We start from the raw sequence: 22,810 nt of genomic DNA, 5'->3' as shown, positions 1-22,810 counted from the left end.
CTGGTACTCAGTGGTTGCCTATTTGTGTCACGCATTTCAAATAATATAAATATGACACTTTGTGCATTGATTTTTATGGCTCCAGATAAAATCAAACAGTTATTAATGACAGAATTTTTTTATGTTGTAAAACTCAATACTGAGATTTTTTAAAACTTGTTCATTTCTTCTTGTATATACATGTTACAAATCTAAGACGGCAATCTCTAATACTCAACATTTACTAGTCATTAAGATTGAATCATGTGTCTATAAGGAAATTCTTACAAACATATATATATTTCAAAATTGGAATACACTGTTTTCTCTGATCAAATCACAAATGAACTTTATTCTTTAACATGAAGTTGTGACAGATCAACAATGACAGTCTTTTCCAAAGTACATGTTATTAAAGAGTCAATAAGGTATGAATCAAGGAGGTATATGCTATGTACACACCAGATAAATTTGATATGGATGAAAAGTGGAGGATATGTAAAACATTATTTTGAAATTAAAAACTTTCAAATTTACTTCATTTAGTCAAAAATGCAGTTTTAGTAGGAAGTAATCGGGGGAAAAGAAAATTAAAAAACCCTGCTGGACTTGAACACGTGATTTACAGTTCTGCAGTTGACTATATCTGCAGAACTGTAGCTCTCTGAAAAAAAATATTAAGGACAGATCTCAGAGAGCTACAGTTCTGCAGCTAGCAGTTTACATCATAGATAAACTACTGAACTACTCAGCCAGGCAATTAAATCCAAAAGGAATAGTCAAATATTGCTGATATATTTATATTTTTAGTCATGTTTTTAAAGGAAGTCGGCCATTATGACGATGTAGTATACCTCCTTAACAGAACATTTTTGAAAAGAAAGATTTATTCAAAATGACTTTTAAAATATGACAATCAGGAGAATTATTTAACAAGCAAACATGCTTTGAACTGCATATCTAACTGAAACTACAATAATTATAAGTTTTATATTGCAGTCTTAGAGACAGACAAAACATGTAATCAATCAGACCATGTAACATTAAGCATGTCACTCTAATTTCTACAATGAACACACATCAGCACACCAGTAAGTATCAGTTTCTCTTCTTTCATTTAATGTTTTTAAACTTATACAGTAAAACACAGTTATAGCAAACCTATATGGCCAGCAAAAAACAGTAAAACAAAACTTAGTTACATCCCGTAAAATTTCGCCATTTTTTATTCTCTCATAGGTGAATGAATATCACTTTGCAATATTTATGAATTTGTTATAAGCATGTCACCAGTTGTAAGTAAAGTGCAACAAATTTCAACCTTTGCATGGCACTGTAACAGGAAGAGAGAAAATGCAATGTACCAGACCATGAAGAATTCAAACTTGGTCCCCCTGAATCTCTTAAGTAAGGTGCTCTACCAACTGAGCTATCTGGCCACCAGCAATCAAACCCATCTGACCACTACATTCCTCCCTGCCGATGGATAAAGATCCTAGACTGATATCTTCATGGTGTGAAGATATTGGTGTGAATATATTTAAGGAGGGAGGAATGTAGCGGTCAGACAGGTTGGTTTGATGGCCAGATATCCCAATTGGTAGAGCACCTGACTAGAGATTCAGGGGTCCCAAGTTCGAATCCTGGTCTGGTTCATTGCATTTTCTCTCTCTTTAAATGTCTTCACTCCTTGAAGGCATCAACCCAGGATCTTTATCCTCTAGCAGGTTTTTCACTTGTCAGTTCCAGGTACTGGTCTTCAGCAACAAATGTAACAGGAAGGAAGAAAATGCAGCGAGGCAGACCAAGATTTGAACCCTGGTCTCCTGAATCTCTAGAAAGGTGCTCCACCAACTAAGCTATCTGGCCACCAGTGATCAAATCCATGTGACTGCTACACATTCATGGCCGTAGCATTGAGTGATCTTTATTGTGCCAACATATACCACAATATGGGACCTCCATACTTAAGGTCATATGAGTTAGACCTGTGACTTTCACTTGTTTGAGTAACAGTCATAAGTTTAATGTCTTTCATGCAACACAGAGATTGAAAATCAAATTGGTTAGACCCTCCAGTTACAAAGCATGTAGCACTTTAACCACTAGGCTCCTGTGACCAGTGTGTAGCACTCTAACCACTAGGCTCCTGTGACCAGTGTGTAGCACTCTAACCACTAGGCTCCTATGACTGTGTATAGCACTCTAACCACTAGGCTCCTGTGACCAGTGTGTAGCAATCTAACCACTAGGCTCCTGTGACCAGTGTGTAGCAATCTAACCACTAGGCTCCTGTGACTGTGTGTGGCACTCTAACCACTAGGCTCCTATGACTATGTAGCACTCTAACCACTAGGCTCCAGTGTCCAGTGTGTAGCACTCTAACCACTAGGCTCCTATGACTGTGTATAGCACTCTAACCACTAGGCTCCTGTGACCAGTGTGTAGCACTCTAACCACTAGGCTCCTTGACTGTGTGTAGCACTCTAACCACTAGGCTCCTGTGACCAGTGTGTATCACTCTAACCACTAGGCTCCTGTGACTGTGTGTAGCACTCTAACCACTAGGCTCCAGTGACCAGTGTGTAGCACTCTAATCACTAGGCTCCAGTGACCAGTGTGTATCACTCTAACCACTAGGCTCCTATGACTGTGTATAGCACTCTAACCACTAGGCTCCTGTGACCAGTGTGTATCACTCTAACCACTAGGTTCCTGTGACCAGTGTGTAGCAATCTAACCACTAGGCTCCTGTGACTGTGTGTAGCACTCTAACCACTAGGCTCCTATGACTGTGTGTAGCACTCTAACCACTAGGCTCCAGTGTCCAGTGTGTAGCACTCTAACCACTAGGCTCCAGTGACCAGTGTGTAGCACTCTAACCACTAGGCTCCTGTGACCAGTGTGTATCACTCTAACCACTAGTCTCCTGTGACTGTGTGTAGCACTCTAACCACTAGGCTCCAGTGACCAGTGTGTAACACTCTAATCACTAGGCTCCAGTGACCAGTGTGTAGCAATCTAACCACTAGGCTCCTATGACTGTGTGTAGCACTCTAACCACTAGGATCCTGTGACCAGCATGTAGCACTCTAACCACTAGGCTCCTGTGACTGTGTGTAGCACTTTAACCACTAGGTTCCTGTGACTGTGTGTAGCACTCTAACCACTAGTCTCCTGTGACCAGTGTTAATGCTAGCTTTTAGCACTCTAACCACTATTCATAAAGTTTCCACAATGTTACTAAGTTACCACTAAAACTTAATCAGCCATTTTGCATCTACTCAGAACCACCTATAGAGATAGATACACAGTTTAAACATTCCAGATTTCAGGTAGTGGTATCAAACTATAGGCCCAGTCAGGTTTATCAACAAATAGATTTTTTTTTATCGCACACATTTTTACACATGTAATACATGTATCACTTCAAATATGAGGCACAACGAATTTGTTGTACGCACCACGTGATTGGTTTGCAAAGACATTGCTTAGTCTCGGGATCATCCGAATGGTCTCGGGATTATTCGCGGACCAATCACACGACACATTATAAATTTGTACTCTGTGACCTCCTTTTTGGCTGCCAGTGGAAGAGATGAAGCCTTGTCTGATCAATGCACGCAAGATTGTGTCAAATAAAAGAGATGAGATGAGTTTTGAGTTGAAGAGACTTGTAATATGACATCTCCCTGACCTGCCGCTAACCAGAATTCCTTAGGTAATGCTGCAATTACTTGGAAAATGTGCCCTGAAACGGGGACCCCCTGTTTGTTTACAAATTTTTGTTTCATACCTTGTGTATTTCATTATACCGGTAGAAGGCCAATTTCTAAAGCTTACAAAAAGTGTGAAACGATTACATGAATCGTAAGAGGGATGAATTAGACGGGGAATTTGCACATTTCAGAGAAATTATTGCCACCAAAAAATAAAATCATAAAAGGGGGGGGTAGTAATATCCATACTTCAGGTCAATCTCTACCCAGAGTTATCGTTCCCGCTACGCTCCACTAATACCTCTGTCAACGTCTGAAAAGTTATATCAAAATGTACAAAAACTAACTTAGAATATCGAACTGTATTGATAATATCTGAGCAAATCTAACACTTCTCTGATTTTTTTAAAATCAGAAGATGGTAAATATGAGACACCTGAGTGAATTAGAAGGTTTATATATAAATATTCATTCATTCAATAATACTAGTATAATCATGGAGTTGTTCAATTCGTTGTTTTTGTGAACCTACTTTAAGATTTAAAGCATAAAACTTAAAGTTATAAAATTATTATCCATGATGCTATAGGTATAGGTAAGTTTTGCCAAGAATCTTGTCATTTAGACGTTGACAGAGGTGTTGTAGCGCAGCGTAATACGCCCTCTGGTGAGAGATTGACTTCAGGTGTCTGTGCATAAACCAGTGCCATAGTCCAAACACAATAAGACAAAGCTATCACTTGTATACCTCCAAAATACCAATACAGCCCAAAAGAATGCTATAAAGTTTTCCCAATATTACAAAGAAATTTTTGTTGTTTTCTTCATTCAAAGTCTCTTAACAAACTTTGATTCATTTAATTAAGCTGCTTGCTGTGCAACCCAATGAAGAACAATAAAATCCTATTCCTCCCAAAAGATTTACAAAATCTATAGACTCAAATACCTATACGAAAATATTAAAGTCCAATCTCATCTATCAACAATCCAATAAAACAGTGATAGTTTTTGCGAGTTAGTTCAATACTGTGTGCACAAAAACACATGATGCATAGTTCAGGTAAAACCAAATTACAGTCATTGCAAGCATACTGCTGTCTGTATTAAATCAATTTTGCAAACTTGTAGCATTCGTATGTAACAGAATGTAGGAGAAAACCTGCTTGAAATGTCAGGAATATCCCTTTTTATGATGATTAAACATTGAACTTCTCACAATTTAACTAAATCCAGCACAGGCATTATGCAACTAAAGATAGATAACTCTTGAAAAGCTGAATTCTATTATCGTGGTATTAGGTGAAATTGATCGGAACTTAAGACACCTTGGTAAAGAGCTCCAGGCATTCAACAGCTCTATGTAAACAGACTGTCCAAATGAAATCAATACAACCCAGTAACTACCCACGATTTCCGTTACATAACATTCACTTACTAACTCTTTAATCCGAGAAGATCAATAGATTAAAACAATGATAACGGAATACCTTTATGTGAGGAATTCATTGTTTATTCACATAACAGTAAAACTATAATATTTTAATCACTGAATATGAGGATAAAACAGGAAAATACAACAGATGGTATCAGGAAAGTTAAAATACCATAGCAGCATTTTCTGAGCACTGGGGGGCTGGTTATCACATTCAAATTAAAATACTTTTTCACAAGACATTGAAAAACAGAGAATTTAATCCTTGGAAAATTTAAAAGTTTTCTTAAGTTTCAAAAAACAAGACCTTCTATTATAAAAGGCTTCTTGCCTAAAAGTCATTTACTCTATCACTAAGATATAAAACATTGACAGAAATGGCATTTAAATGTCTCGTTTGGAGAGCAAGTCCTAACATATTTACCACCAAAACCAAAATCAATGAACAAGGTATTTGAGCTCATAGATTACAGCCAGTAGCACACAATTCCGTTTTCAATAGCCTCGATAAGTGTTTGACATCAGACATGCCTTGATTTTAGTGAGAATTCCAGTAGAAGGAGACCAGTTGGCCAGTGAACTTTGGACACGGAGCAAGATGGAACCCTATTCTAACATTGGGGCAGGATATTTTAGCCCAAGGAGTTCTCAAAATCGCATAGGAATGCCAGATTCACTGACTATCTCTTCAGGAGTGTTTCCTGATGAGGACAGTGGGTTTAACTCCAGTTTCAGCTTAAGCCGTCTCCCACAGTCTGAGGATTTTTCACTTTCACCGAGATCACCCATGGTTTCTCCAGGAGCTATTGTGAGATCCAGGTCTCTATCCAGACTTAGTGGACCTTTAGTTACACAGGAGGTGACACCATTCACGCATAACCCATACAGAGTGGATCGATCTCTCAGAAATCTTAAAGGTAACCTGGAGGATAGTGAAAACAGACGACATGTTCTTGTGCATAAACTTAGAGAAGCTCAAAGCACACTGGAATTACAAAGTCAGAGATTATCAAAGATTGAAAATGCTGCCAAGGGAAACACATTTCTATTAGAAGATTTAAAACAGAAGGAAAAAGACTATAGGAAAACAATTGATTCCTTACAGCTGTCAGAACAAGAAAAGGATATCCTGAAATTTGAAAACATGAAGTTGAGACAAGAAATGCAAGACAGAATTGATAAACTTGACTTTGCTTTACGATCCCTCCAAGCCCAACATCAAGCAGCTGAAAAAGACAATCAAAAGCGTGTAATTTTACTTGATCAGTCCTCACAAGCTTTAAATATGTTAGAAACTGAGAATGATAAACTGAAACTTGACCACCACAACATGAATAAAGAAATGGCCATAGCTAGAGAAGCCATTGAGTTGGCACGATCGAAGTTTGAACCTATGGAAGAAGAGAATCGAGACCTTAGGTCTGAAAATGCCACCCTAAAGGCTGAGAATGCAGATTTATCCAAGAAGACCTCAGAATTAACTGGCCAATTAATGGAATTAAGGAAGCTCATACAATCAATGAAAGATGAGAATGAAAAATTGGCAAGTTCTTGGAAATCTTTATCTGAGGAGAGGCAGAGATTGGTGAAACAAGCCGAGGCTTCATCAGAAAAGGCAGCAGAACTAAAAACCAAAGCCAATGCAGTTTCTACAGAAAAAGACAGGCTATTCCAAGAAAAAATGGAGCTGAACAATCGATGTCAGCAGCTGATGATTAATAAGGAGGAGCTAAATCAGATGAAAATGGCACAAGAAGATCAGATTACTGATTTGGAGGCTGACTTGGACAGGCTAAAAAAGACTATAAAGAAAATGGAAGAAGACAAAATAGTACTCCAAGAAGAGGCTTCTGATTTGAGAAGGATGAGTGATGGGTTATCAGCTGAACTTAACTCAGTCCGTAATTTCTATGAAAAAGCCCTGGAACAAATAAATACATTAGAAACTGACAAAAGAGCACAACAGCAACAGGGTGATTTCAGAAACCAAGAACAGAATCGTTTAAAAGGCGAAATAGAGAGACTTAACAAGCAACTTTTGAATAAATCCAAAGAGTTGAAGAAAGAAAAAGAAGATATGGATGAGTTAATTTCCAAACTAAAAGATGAGCTTCGTAATCAAAAAGATGACAACTTTTTGTTGGAAAACAAAGTAGAAGAATTGTCAGCGAAGTTAAACAAAGCCAATGACAACATGAAGTATGCAGCCACCACTAGCCAAGAAGAGCTTGACACTTGGAAAGATACATGTGACCGGTTAACTGCTTCTGTCAGTCGCAAGGAAGCAGAGGTGCAGTCTCTCTCTGAGAAATGTCTCGATTTGGAGGATCTGACAGCCAAACTTCAGTCTGAAAACCGTCTGCTAAAGGAAGATAATGAGACTCTGACCGAACAGCAGGAAGATATTAACAAACTAAAGGGAGAGAATAGAAAAATGATCCAAGAAAAGGCTGAGAATGAGCAGATGATCAAGTTACTGGAAACTCAAAAAGAAGTTCTAACAAAGAGCTCAGAATCCCAGTTAACAAAGCTGCACGATATTGAACAACTCACTGCTAGAGTTGATCAGCTCAGAAATGAGAATGAACACCTGAGAGCCAGAGTCTTGGAATTGGAGAATGTTAGAGACAATTTGGTAAAACAGAAAGAAGAGCTGCTGGCAAATACTGAACTCATTTACAAGAATCCTAAGCTTGAAGAACTGCAGAGTAGAGTAGATGAACTGCAAGAGGCTAATAGACAGCTGAGAGACATCAATGACTCGGTCAACAATAGATGCCAAACACTAGAAGAGGCCAACAGCGAACTCAAGGAAGCTGTTGGTGGTGATGGCACTGTTGTTCCTAAGTATAGTCTGCTAAAACTTCAGGAAGAGCGGGACCGTATGGCAGATGATATTGACCACATCAGGCAACAATATGACGATTTGCAAGATGAACATGAAAAATATATGAATAAATATGGTCCTGATGGTGAGGAGCAACAGCAAGTCTACTTGCTGGAGAGAGAAAAGGAAAACCTTGAGAAACAAGTGGCTCTTATCAATGGTCAGCTACTTCTGGTTGAAAGCAGTAAAAAGAGACTGGATGAAGTTGTGGAAGACTTACAGCACGAAATCGTTCATCTGAGGAAAGAGTTGGAAGAAGCCGAGAAACAGCCAGTTTCTGGTCCAGATATGAGTGAGCTTCAGGCAGAATTAGAAGACCTTCGCAACGAACTGACCCGCAACCAAAAGGACAAGATGAAGCAAGAAAATATGGTTCGCTCTTTGAAAGAGGAACTTGAAGAGGAGAGAACAAAAAAGCCCACGCAGATCAGGGAATCACTTGATGACGTTGGAACTGAATTAACCTCTATGAGGGGGGAACTGCATAAACTAGTGGGTGAAATTGAAAGAAAAGAACAGACTATTTCTACACTGGAAAACCAGCTCAGACAATCAAAGGAAAAAATTGAGGACAAAGATAAAAAGATACAAGGATTGAAATCAGGAAATGGACAACACACTACCCACAGCTTGGACGAGACTCAACCAAAAACGAGAATCGATGGACTCCGAAAATCTGACTCAGTTGGACGAGCACAGAGCTTAACTGAGAAAGGAACTGGTGATCGATTGCAGTCTCTGATTTCCAAATACAGAAACTATGGTGAACAATCAACACCACATCATGAACGCAAAATTAAGCCCCTACCTCTCATCAGCAACAGTGGAAGCAAGATGGGACTTGTGACACGTGGAAAAAGTTTTGGTCCAGCTGCACCAAAGAATGAAGATAGAACCAAAAAGAGCACGTGAAGCATTGACAATGGTGAATATGTTTTGTCTGGGAGCCCTCGTCCAAAGATGTGTTTTACATTTTCTTCTTTGTACCTTTTAATCAGCTAAAAGCAGAAAAATTCACAATGTGCATGTTTTTAGACTATGATTACTACCCTTTGTACAATTGTAAAATGTATAGCATAACTTAAAGATTAATGTCATATTATCTTATCAATATATGCCACTTTAATTAGCCACTTTAATTATTTCATCAAATCAAAATACCAATATAAATAGCAATACAAATCTGTGATATTCCTTTCTTTTATGGGTTTTTTTTCTTTTAATTCTGTGATACAAATTTTGTTTTATTTTATATAAACAAATATAAGAGATTTTTATATTTTACATACAGTGATACAAATTAGTGATTCTAGATTATATAAACATATGTATATAAATATATATAAGACATATTTTTGTTTCTGTTCCAGAATTTATATTCATGTTTAATTTATTTTTGTAAACTAGATTATTCAGTGTTATATATCGGCCATAGAAATATTGTAACAGCAAAAAAACATATTCCTAGGTAAAAAGTTTACTGTGAATTTTATAATGTATGCATGTGCACGATATAAATGCGAGATACTACATACAGGGTAGTATTTATGCTAGCTTACAGATTTCTCTGACTTAAAAAATCAGGTGCTAGAAAAGTTAACAGCAACTGTCAAAAGTAAAAAATTACAGTATGCTGTGTTTGTTCAAATATTGATATTTTCATTTAAGTTTGGGACCAATTATAAGATTACACACTACAGTATTAGCTAAAAAAAATATTTCTAGTGTTTCTTCTCAATACTGTTTATATTTATTGATAAAATTTATCATCATATATATATGCTTTGTCTTCAATTATTTTTACGATTATTGTATAGCAAGAAGTAAATTTTCCCTTATAAAATCATTTATGCAGATATATATATATATATATATATGTATACAGTATTAAAATTCATGTAATTTAATCCAACAACACAACATTAGATTGTATGATTTCTACGTGTATTCAAGACTTAGTGTTTTCAATGTGTTCTGCCAACACATTTTTTCTAATGGTGCAACAAACAATTCTTTTTCAACAAATGGGGTGTCTACAGAGTGAAGTCGTTATCAACTGAACGGAGGAATTCTCTGACACTTCAAATCCCCTTCGGAGTTGTCTATGGATGATGTAAAGTGCTTGAAAAAGTTTCATGTTTAGTGAAGAGTTTAAACAAACAAAGTGAAGTCATTTACCACAGAAGACATTTCTAGTTCAGAAAGATCGATTTGACTGTTCTCGGGGAAAGATAAGAGTTTGCAGACTTTATCCTGCGTGATTTGACTTGTGAAATACTTTTGTATTCTACAACATGCTCAATAAATTTCTACTTTGTTAACAAGAATTTTTTTCTGCATTATTATCAGTCAATGAGACTGCAAGCTTACAATGTGCATGATAAAGCAGACTCGGTGACAAGTTCATTACAAATCAGGACACCTGTGTCATAGAAATTAACAAATTATCATGCATTCATAATTAATATGTTCAGCCACAAAACTTGAGTTGTGAGTACACACTAAACTTGTAAGTTGTACAATTGAAGGAATAGTTTTAGTATCATGTGAAACTCTGGGTCTCTAAAAACACAAAGAGAAATTTAAGTTTCCTTCACATTCAGTGTAAATTGGGATAATAGTGTGTAGTAATTAGGACTTTACGGACCATGGATATCGGCCTGAGTAGCTCAATGGTTAGAACACCTGACTAGTAATGCAGGGGTCCCGGGTTTGATTCCCAATCAAGCGAAATATTTTCTCCTCTCTCCTATATACATTTACTACAAGTGTTTAAGGAGGAATGATACACCAGAGAAATTTTATGTAGATGAAAAATGGAGAATAAAGTACAACAATATTTTGAAACTGAAAACTTTCAAATTTACTTCATTTAGTCAAAAAATGCAGTTTTATTAGAAAGTAATCTGGAAAAAATTTAAAACCCCTGCTAGATTCAAACCCGCAATCTAACAGTTCAGCAGTCGACAAGCTAACCTAATGAGCTACTCAGCTAGGTAATTCAATCTAAACAGAATAGACAAATATTGCTGATATTTATTTTTTCATCCATGTTTTAAAAGGAAGTCAGCCATTATGATGATGTAGTATACCTCCTTAAACTGGAAAAATAGTGACACAAATTTTTCCCTATTGTATTTTGTAGAGAAGTACTGAATAAATATAGTTCTAAATTAGACAGAAAGTTCAAAATGAGACTGGCTAACCTACATGTACCTTTGGTTAATAGAAAGGAAAAAGTGCTGACTGAAAAGGAAGAAAATCGCAATGAAGGACAAAGTTGCAGTGAAATAACTGTAGAGTTTCTGAAATCGGTTCTGACGAGAAATTCCTAACCAAGAAATGGTGAAGGCAGATTTCAATGTTCAACTTAATTGGTAAACTTGTGAAAATGACACTTACTGTAAGAAACAAATTTTGAAAACTTTGATACAATGTAATTGTTTTTAAAAAATGTTGGATATTCATGGTTTGAGTGTGACCTCCTTGATATGATTTAGAGATTTGCACATTAATATAAACAAATGCCAAAAGTTGTACTATTTGTGACACTGAATAAAACTGAACTATGTAATTTACTCTGACATTTACCCTAAAGTCTAGTTTAGGATAAAATTTACAAATAAATTTACAGGTACATAAAATTGTATACACTATCTGAGATATGGCAAATGCGATACTGTTTGAATATCCAACCTTGCTCAATATAGATTCACATCAAGCCTTGGACTTCATGAAAGAACTCAAATATTTGCACTGATTAGAGCACAAAATATATTTGAGTTTTCCAGATTTGGTCTAAAGAAACTACAAAGATTAGCACAATGCAATATTTACTCGAGTGAAAACATCTAGTTTATCCAAAGTTTTCTGAATTATTTAAACCAAACCCCTTTACAACGATCATCTCGTTTTGGAATGCAATCAATATTTATTTCTTTAGTACATATATATCTAAAAAGTTTGGGCTTTGGGATTCAACCACATGCAAATGGAATGATGCATCAATGACCATCGACTGTTATATAGAATTAATCAAGTTTGAGACATTTTGATGTGTGAAATTTAAATTCTGGCCATGTCTTGAACTTGTATATAAACTTAGAAAGACAATAAATATGCGATGAATAATATTGATTATAGATTTATTTGCACTTTGCCAAATGCACTTAAAGCACAGCAATTAAACCATGCACTGCCACATAATCTCTGGATAATTACATTCCAATTTCACCGTGTAGATCCATTCAATCATCATACCGCATAATTAGAGTTCAACCTTAAATCCATACTTATCAGAAAAATCTGTATTAACTCAGGTCTCCTCAATTTCTCTCTTTCAAATGAGTTACAGAACTATATACATACATACAGTGTATGTATATGTACATAAATTAAAATGAATAATAAAAATTTCCAGTTTACTCATATCAGAATACCCCACGAAACTCTCTCTTACTCTCTACTTGAAGTATCATAACACACATCCTCTTTATTTTTATTCAGGTGCCTATGAGGAACTTCAGAGGAAGAAAAGGCACTTATCCTACACGAGCTGTTTATCAAACTTTTTCGTACAGTTTATGTATCTCGATATTTGATTCCAAACATAAATACTAATAGAAACTAAAACTAACAACAAAAACAATTTAACCAAACATTAAATTTACTCCAAATGACTAAAAGTTTTAGGTGCATTATATTCTAAAGGTATAAACTCGGTATACATGACATATCCAATTTCTTAATCAAATACATACTAAAATTATGATATGGAGATACAGCAGTGAAAACTACGTAGTTGCTGAGTCTGTTCATAAATTTGACTAACCTGTTTTTCTTTCAGGTTTTCAACAGGCGCCACGGCGAGGCGGGACTTCTTAGGATCCGCCGACGAGGATATTTTCCGGGATCTCGGCTTTTCCGACATTCTCACTACGGGTTTAAATGTCCATTGATCAATTGACACTAGTAGACAGTAAGCGATAGTTGATATTGCCAAACTACACGCATGTTTTACCCTCGGATTCGCCTCACCAAGCACGCATAGTCGCCATCTTGTTTACGTAGTAACCATGTGGATTATGACGCGGCGCTGCTTGAATAGTGAGAAATGGCGCGCACCTGCAAATACCTCTCTACTGTTGGATAAAAAAAAAACAAGCAAACAAAAACAAAACAAAAAACAAGTTGATAGGGCCTATACTAGTGACACTTCATTGACTAAAATATTTTGGTACATACACAGATATAGTCATTGTTCAGGTACGAAGAATTAGTATATGATAAACTAGATCCAGGTTCTGTCATATAATATTCTCTCTCTCTCTCTCTCTCTCTCTCTCTCGTTTATAAACTGGAGATTATGCAAACGAAAATAATTAATAATTGAAGTATTGATGCTGTTGTTTCTTGGAAATGTGTCGGTTTTTATGTTGAGAGATAAAATGCGTTGAAATGTTTCGAGATATGTATATCAGTGGCAGATTTAAGGGGGGCACAGATGTACTAAACGATAAAAGAAGCAATAATTTCTTCCACTCTCGGAAAAATAAATGACAAAATCCTTTGATTTCTAGAATTACTTTATTGGGAGAACTTAATTTTTTCCAAAAATCCTTAAAATTTGCATAATTTTACTAATTTCACCTTATTGAAAATGATAGAAAATAGTACAAATGACTTAAATAGGAGACATATTTCAAGCCCTATAAAATCTGTAAAATCCAGGAGCTTCCGGGGGCTTTGCCCCCTGGGCCCCTACCAAGGCGCCCCCCCCCCCCCCCCCCCCGACCCCCTGCCTCATAAAATGGCGCCCCCCCCCCCCCGTAACAGCAATTCCTGTATCCGCCCCTGTATATATAAGTTATGACCTCTGTACATACTAATAATAACAATGTTTTTATAAGTATAGAGAGGTCATAACTTATTTACAGAAACAAGTGCTTGGGATTGAAATAGGCGGGAGAGATTTATTACTGAGAGAACACTCGAATCAAATATAATTCGGCCTAAATTTATGTGTTCTAGAAAATAAAGTTTCTATATGGTCGTTTTACTCCAGTATTTCAGATTTTTCTTCTTTGATTATCTAAGAACAATACATACAGAATACTTTATTTCTAATTCAGAGTCCAAAATAGATAAAACAGGAGATGATTACAACAATGAAGAGAAGAGATGCCAAACAAAAGAATACATATATCTAATAATAACAATAGGTATAACATTTATTAAAGGTCGTTCAAGCTCACATAATTTTAATACATAATGTCACACGTATATACTTTGCTTTATTATCATGTTATTAATAAATCCGCCACAAGGTCAAGAATTTCTTTTCTCTTCTGAGTTAAGCAGTCAAAATAGTTTTTATTCATTATCTAAAAGCCGAAAATCAATTGTGAACAGCGTGTCAAAGCTATTGTAATGCTATATAATAAACATAGAATAGTTATATGTCTATTATCATATCCCACATGTATGTGTGTTTTAAATTTACATTTTCTCATAAAACATATATGCTAGTGTTATATATATATAAAGTCTCTTTTTTGGAAGTAAAATACAGATATATATATATATAGAGAGAGAGAGAGAGAGAGAGAGAGAGAGAGAGAGAGAGAGAGAATACATGTAATTACTTTTTGCAATGATGGTAAAGGTATAGGTAAAAAATAAAAAAGATACACGACAACGTTTAGTTAAGCTTTAGGGCTTTCGTTTCAAATCTTCAGAAGCTTTACATTTAGTAACATGTTACTAAATGAAAAGCTTCTGAAGATTAAACATAAAACAAACAAATTGTGGAAAACTTGTATTTTATAGCCAAGTATTCAATTATACTTTTAAATTGCAAGAATATCTGAAATTTACATTACCAAAAGCTTACAGATCTCTACTCACTAAACTAAGACTGATAAGTGCACATCCCCTCAATATTCAGGTTGGAAGATACTGTACACCTCCAATTCCACGATCTAATAGATTTTGCAAATTCTGCTTGAATGAAGTTGAGGATGAGAAACACTTCCTATTATTTTGTACAAAATACGATCACTTAAGGAATAAATTTTCAGAACATTTGGGTGATTTGAATGCAAATTCCATAAAAAGCCTCATGAATCCTGAAAATGATACACTCACAAAGCATTTTTGTCAATATTTGAATGAGTGTTTTAATCTAAGGTACACTGAACTGAGAAATCAGGACAATTGTGGTTAATCTGAAAATGTGTATTATGTTATATATATATACTAGTACATGATGTTAATTTATGATGTACGCCTCATGTTTGGTAATCGTCAATAAAGCATTTGAATTTGAAAAAATACATGTATGTATATATACATGGCATAAACATCGGTATATAACTGTTATTTGACTATGATATAATCAATGATTTGAAATTTAGCGTCAGTTTACTGTGTGTACACGTATTGGCTCATTTACCGGTACTCTCATCTATAGAAGAAGAGAGGGTATCAGACTACATGCATGGCTTGTGAAGATGACACGCTCGGTGAAGTCTGCAGATCGCCTTCACATTCCTTAACTGCTTTTATCTCCGTTTGGGGCGGGTGACAAACTATAAAATACTTTTCCATACACTTGATCTGTAAAATTTTAGTAATCCATTCTAGTTTCAGGAGTGTGTCCAGAGCGCTTGACATTCAATTCTATCAGGCCCATAAATTACCACCAACCCGTCTGAAGCAACGAGGGTCAACGGGGAAGGTGCAAATATAGAGCCTTTAAAAAATACTCACCAATTTTCATACTTTCGCTAATTTTCGACAGGACTAAAAACTCGGGTACCTGTAAAGTGTGAAACGAAACGAAATCTACCGAAACGAAACCTGCCTAAACGAAACGGAACCTGCCAAAACAAAAGGAAACGAAACTGTATAACCGAACTCGTTAATTGTAATAAGAATGGTATGAACGTGGTCCCTGTAAAGGTTATCGCATATATTTATTATGTGATCTTTCGGGGTTGACTGATACACTTTTAAGCAGTGCATCGGTTAGCATCAAACATTGTTTGAAAAGACTGGTGTCTGAGAAAGTTGAAAAGCTGAGAGACGTGTAGCATCTTATTTTTATCTTTAACTGCTTAGGTACGAGTTCTTTCAATTATGGAAAAATTATATAGTACCATATTATAGGGGCGGATCCAGTTATTGAGGTAAGGGGGCGCAACTTCCTAAGGCAAAGGGTCGGGGTGCCTTAAGGCCCCCAGTGGGTCCAGGCACAGGCAATTATATCGCTTGAATTCGAATTTGCTATCAAAGAGTACCCATGTAATTTGAACCCAAGCGAAACAACTGTCTGTGGGTCCAGATGGCGTAGCCCCCGGAAGCTCCTGGATTTTACAGATTTTATAGGGCTTGAAATATGTCTCCTATGGAGTCATTTTTAATGATGTGAAATTATAAAAATGACACAAATTTTAAGGGTTTTTTTATTTAAAAAGTAAAAGACCTCTGAGAGTGGGGGAAAATATTGCTTCTTTTTTCGCTTTTTTTTTTTTTTAGCAAGAGACCATTAGGGGTGGGGGGGGGGGTGCGCCCCCTTAAATCCGCCATTGATTATATGATTACAATTCGGTTAGAATGCATTATTGATATATATGCAGTAAGTCTAAAGACAACTCTATGTATTTAATTGGGGTGTTGCGAAAAAGGGCATTTACGGAACAGAACACGGAAAATATATTATGTAATGATATATTGAAAGGAGTTCAGCATTTTGTGATAATAGAGTAATTTCATTTTGTTTCATTGGATTTTCTTTTGTTTCGTTTCGGTAGGTTTCGTTTCGTTTCGGCAGATTTCGTCGTTTTGCACTTTAAAGGTACCCCTAAAACTCCTCATAGATACCAAAAGCTGTGGGAACTGGAAATAGATATGGTCATAAAGATGGAAAATTGGTCATGGGTATACCTAGCAGTTTCAAAATCAATTTTATTCCACAACTTAACACAGGAAAAAAACTAGTTCCTCAGCCGCTCAGGATGCCATGCTGTGTTGGTACTGTAGTGATTTCATTTGTCCAAACATATGATATGTTATACACTTATTGCTTAATCTATTCATGTCGAATCAAATTTTGGAAAGAACTACATATTGTGGCGGAATGATTGCTTAATCAACAAGAGCCCCATGGGCCACATCGCTAACCTGAGTCAACTTGTATTGTATTGGCTCATTATTTATCACCATTCACCTTTGAATTAGAACGCTTTACCCGATATAGTATTGCGTTGTGTAACGACACAATTGAATGAGACGATTGAACAGTTTGAAGACTCGTTTGATGTAATACAACAAGAGTTTTCATTGGCCGATTACAGTCCGCCCACTTTCTCGAGCGGATTCAGGTGATCAGATAAGATGGACGGACTAGAAAATCACTAGCTGGAAAACTGTAGATCTAGCTCTCTGAAAAAAATATTGTGACGGAACAGAGAGCTACAGATCCACCTCTTATAAAAACCTTTGATTTACGGGGCACAAAAAGCTGCGCACGGTTGAGGCCTGAGATCGGTGTATTCTTGTGTTGCTGCATGTCTCATAAATTCAATATTTAAAAAAAAATCTTAACATATTTTAGTTTAGTTTAAACAATATTTATTCGTAAATAATTCGATAATAATGTTTACAAACAATGTCTTATACATGTAATAGATTGAGAAACAAGCCAAAAGGCTTATATTAATCTTGCTCTAAAACATATTTTCCTACTATACTTGTGTCCAAACATACCTTCAAATATTCATTAAAGCTAAGATAACCCAAAGGCTCTAAATGAAGCAAAATTACATTATTGTCTTCCCGTACAAAAGTGATTTCTATACAATACTAAATATAAGAATCAGGTAGGTTACACGAGGAAGATGTTATGGTGCCAGCTGCCAAAGCTTGTAACAACTTTGTCTTTGTTTGTAAGGCTCATTAGTACAACTGTATTTTAAACGAACTTGTCATTAATTCCACATTTGTAAATCGTACAGTTTAGACTCCAACTGCCCTTTCAAAAGATGAATTTGTCAAAACCATGCTTCAGTTTTAGACACGTTTAATATCCCAGTCAATGGGTCGGGTGAATATGAGTTATCGTACCTATACTGGATTCCTACACTTCTTAGAAATATGGAGCGCCAAATTAACATAAACTCAAATAATTGAAGATATCTTCAATTATTTGAAGATATCATCAATTCATTTGATGCGCGCAACAATTTAATTAAAGATCTCTTCAAATAATTAATGATATCTTTAATTCTGAATTATTGCGAGCATTAATTGAATTGATGATAGCATTAATTCTTCAGCTGAATTGATGCGAGCTTTAATTGAATTAATGATCTCCTTCAAATGAATTAATGATATCAACAATTGAATTGATGCGCGCTACAATTCAATTGAAGAGAGCAATAATTGATATAATGCGCGCATTAAATCAATTGAAGAGAGCAATAATTGAATTGATGCGCGCATTAATTCATTTGATGAGAGCAATAATTGATTTAGTGCGAGCATTAATTTAGTTATTGCTCTCTTCAATTGAATTAATGATATCTTTAATTCATTTGAAGAGAGCAATACTTCTTTTAGAGAGAGCAACTATATAATTAAAGATATCTTCAATTCAACATATCCACAATTGAATTAATGATCTCTTTAATTGAATTGTTGCTCTCTTTAAAAGAATTGATGCGCGCATTAATTCCTTATACAAAGGCAATTGTAAATAATTAAGGATATCTTCAATTGAATTAAAGAGATCATCAAATTGTTTATACCGAGCTCTAGATTAATTATTGCGAGCAATATTTCTACAAAATTGATGCTTTCATCAATTGAATTGAAGAGGGCAATTATTGAATTAATGCGCGCATCAAATCTATTATTGCTCTCACTAATTCAGTTGAAGCGTGCATTAATTCATTTGAGGAGAGGAATAATTGTTTTAATGCGCGCATTAATTCAATTAAAGAGAGCAACAATTGAATTGATAATATCTTCAAATAATTGAAGATATCTTCAATTATTTGAGTTTATGTTAATTTGACGCTCCATATAGATACATTGCCGAATCCAGTAAGTGATCTACCAAGCCCCTATCTTTGTTTCTCACGAAATTATTAAGGAAAAACTTCAAACGTACTGTGCGACTACACATACCAGAAGTGGTGTAAATCAAATGTGGATTCTAAAAAATTCTAAAGAACTTTTAGTAAACATGAAATCACAAAACTTTTCTTAAATCAACAACATCAAAACGCATGCCTTTTTAACACTTTACACGACCATTCTTCACGACAAAGACTGGACTTTTGACACCATAGACAGTTGCTTCTTCAGCAAAAATGGAAAACGGAAATATTCATACAGGGCCGTAAGTAGGGTTCTAAATCAGGGGAGGCAGGGGATTGGGGGCCGCCGATTGACTTTACGACTGAAAATGACACTTTTTAAATCCCAATTTATCATGTTTGTGTTTCATTTGTACTATGTAAAGAATCGTAATATGGTGTCAAAGACAAAGGTGCTTGTCTTCATTTTAAACATATATCCTATAATATAACATTTATATAATTTTATTTTCTTTTTTGCCAAAAAATCAGACGAGGCAGTTGCCTCGTCTGCCTCATCGGCAGTTACGGCCCTGTCATATCTAGCGACCAGTCATCCAAAAAACCCACTTTGTTACTTAAACACCACTCTGATTCCACGCACAAGTACTCTAAAGTTGAAATTTTTAAAAAAATATGCTGGAGTTGCCCATTGACAATATCTTCGTAGTCCTTGGTGATCAGGTCTTCCAACAGTCTGTTGGAATTCCCATGGGCATGAATTGTGCTCCTCTGTTAAGCTGAACTGTTTTTATATTCTTATGAAGCATAATTGATTAAAAAAAACTTCTACGTGAGGAGAGAAAATTTCTTGCTGTGGTCTTCAATTAAATATTTCGAGGACGTTTTATCTATTAACAATTTGATAATTTTTATTCATATGTTGATTCGATAAATCCCTGTGAACTCAAAATAAAAGACACCAAAGAGATGTCTACTTCTGCTTCATACTTAGATATTCTATTGAAAATAGATATTAACGGCAAACTAACAACTCAACTTTTTAAATGACAAACGGATTATTTCAGCTTCTCCATCGTTAACTTCCCATACATGTATTTATGTACCAATATTCCATTATCACCTGCATATGGTGTTTATATCTCTCAACTGATTCGATACGCAAGAGCTTGTTCTGCATATGACCATTTTTAAAATCGAGGCAGGCTACTGACAAACAAGTTGATGGTGCAGGGGTTTCAACAGTCTCATTTAAAGTCAGCATTTTGGAAATTCTGTGGTCGTTGTAACAATCTAGTTTGCCAATGCAACCTATCATTGGGTCAAATGCTGTCTGACTTGTTTCATACTGTTTGTTAGGCCGTTCTTAGCACAGGTTTTGACTACGGACAACTCCATTTACCTGATCAAGATATAGGGCTCACGGCGGGTGTGACTGGTCGACAGGGGATGCTTACTCCTCCTAGACACCTGATCCCACCTCTGGTATATCCAGGGGTCCATATTTGCCCAACTCTCTATTTTGTACTGCTTGTAGGAGTTATGAGATTGATCACTGTTTGTTATCTTCACCTTTCATTCAACAGAACTGAAATCTTCATTTTGATAAAATCTTAAACTTAGTTTGAATTTTATCAATGACTATGGTTAAAGTGTACATCCAAAACTATCATGATAGCATATTTAAACAACAAAATAATATTTCAATAATATCATAATAATAATGAATAAAATTTACATAGCGCCTTATATAAAACAAATTACTCTAGTGTGCTTTACAAGGGTAGCGGATTTCAGATTTTGAGCTAATTTTACTTTAAACTTTCAAACTTTAAATGATGTATTTCTCCGTATTTAAAGTGCAATTAAAAACATCAGTTCATTAACTTTTTAAATATATCTATATGATAGAAGGCATGGTTATGTATTAAATGGTGTAATGATTGATTTGTATTCCAGTAGACAAAATTATAGTTTATGCGATTAAAAATCGTAATTAAATTCAAGTACAAAAAAGTCTAAGTTTAACACACCGTAGCTCATTAACAAAGACTATAACTCCAGTTTTTCTGTTTAATTTCCTGATTCTCTTTCAATGTTGACAATATCAAAACGAACAAGGATGTACGTTATCTACAATGCATGGATAAGGCAGATCAAGAAAACTTTCAACGTGAGGTTGCAATCCCAAAAGGTGCATGTACCCCCTCTGTTAAAATGGGGGTTATAGACTCCAAAATGGATGAAAAAGACCTTGTCCTTTTATTTTTTTCCCATTCAGATGGGTGGATTAACCCCCTGTTGTACCCCTTCTAGGTTTATCATTGTTATATGTTATAGCCGAGTACGCAAACCTTGTCACGTATACGTCATATTCAAGAAACATATTAGGGTCATCAATACGCCGGTTTCGAGATACGTTCGAGTTATTTCCCTTTGAAGAACTCGCTTACATAGTAAGACGCGAAACAACTTGTTTACATGCGGGAGTGGGACGAATATTCATCACTACATAAGTAAATGTACTTAGTATTCTTCCTATACGCTGTTTCATCACCTGAATTCAACTGATACACAAACTAAGTAAGTAATAAGTATTCAGGCAGGGCCGTAAGTAGGGTTCTAAATCAGGGGAGGCAGGGGATTGGGGGCCGCCGATTGACTTTACGACTGAAAATGACACTTTTTAAATCCCAATTTATCATGTTTGTGTTTCATTTGTACTATGTAAAGAATCGTAATATGGTGTCAAAGACAAAGGTGCTTGTCTTCATTTTAAACATATATCCTATAATATAACATTTATATAATTTTATTTTCTTTTTTGCCAAAAAATCAGACGAGGCAGTTGCCTCGTCTGCCTCATCGGCAGTTACGGCCCTGTCAGGGAGTGATTAAATACATGGAATTGTTATTATATCACGTAATTTCGTTGGTCGCTGGTATCATATCTAGGATATTACTTTCAAATATCGTATTGTTTTCAGGTTCCTACTTTAGAAAAACATTTTTTTTTCCGTTAGTATTTTGTATTTCCTACATTTACTTATTTAGATAGAAGCCGCTTTTAATACATTTTATCGTTTCCCTTACTGACTGTAGGTTCACTCTGTCCCACTTAGGCACTCAAAGTTCTACTAAATGTACCTCCTACACAGGAGAGCTCTTATCTCGAAACTGGCGTATTCATTTGTGGATATGTTGATCTGATGAGATCTCTAATGTTAGATAGTTGCTCGAGCTCTGTCTAAAAGAATTATTGTGTGCCTCAATTGAATTATTATATTCATTTATAAAGCGCAAAATTACCTATAGTTGCTACGCACTGAATAATGAATTGATGAGCATTATGAATTAATGATATCATAAATTCAATGAAGGAGATCAATAATTCCATTATTGCGCGCATTAATTGAATGGATCTGAACGTTAATTTGTTGATTATGGAGCGCCACATTAACATAAACAGAAATAGTATTGAAGATATCTTTAATTATTCTATTTGGAAATATCATAAATTCATTTAATGCACACAACAATTAATTCAATTAAAGATCTTTTAAAATAATTAATCATATTTTCAATCTGAATTATTGCACGCATTAATTGAATTGGTGATAGCAATTAAAATTATTCTGCTGAATTATTGCTCTCTTCAAATGAATTAGGATTTTTAGGGATACCCCAATTC

The 22,810-nt window shown here is 35.4% G+C and overlaps 2 protein-coding genes across 4 annotated transcripts in view; one reads left to right on the top strand and one right to left on the bottom strand.

The window, feature by feature from the left end:
- Window positions 1-13,348, bottom strand: part of LOC125680555 (dynein axonemal heavy chain 5-like) — an 81,476-nt gene extending 68,128 nt beyond the window's left edge. For all 3 annotated transcript variants that reach the window (XM_056160944.1, XM_056160947.1, XM_056160956.1), the window contains exon 1: window positions 12,849-13,348. In XM_056160944.1, coding sequence (XP_056016919.1) covers window positions 12,849-12,947 — 99 coding nt within the window. In that variant the 5' untranslated portion in view covers window positions 12,948-13,348. The remainder of the gene's footprint in view (window positions 1-12,848) is intronic.
- On the top strand, window positions 5,549-10,344 carry LOC125680433 (girdin-like). The gene has a single exon (XM_048920033.2). The coding sequence runs from the start codon at window positions 5,729-5,731 to the stop codon at window positions 8,927-8,929; it is 3,201 nt and encodes a 1,066-aa protein (XP_048775990.1). The 5' UTR covers window positions 5,549-5,728; the 3' UTR covers window positions 8,930-10,344.
- Window positions 13,349-22,810: the final 9,462 nt, after the last annotated feature.

The sequence above is a fragment of the Ostrea edulis genome, chromosome 1, assembly GCF_947568905.1.
Source record: "Ostrea edulis chromosome 1, xbOstEdul1.1, whole genome shotgun sequence".
NCBI lineage: Eukaryota > Metazoa > Mollusca > Bivalvia > Ostreida > Ostreidae > Ostrea > Ostrea edulis.
This window is presented reverse-complemented; position numbering and strand designations above follow the sequence as displayed.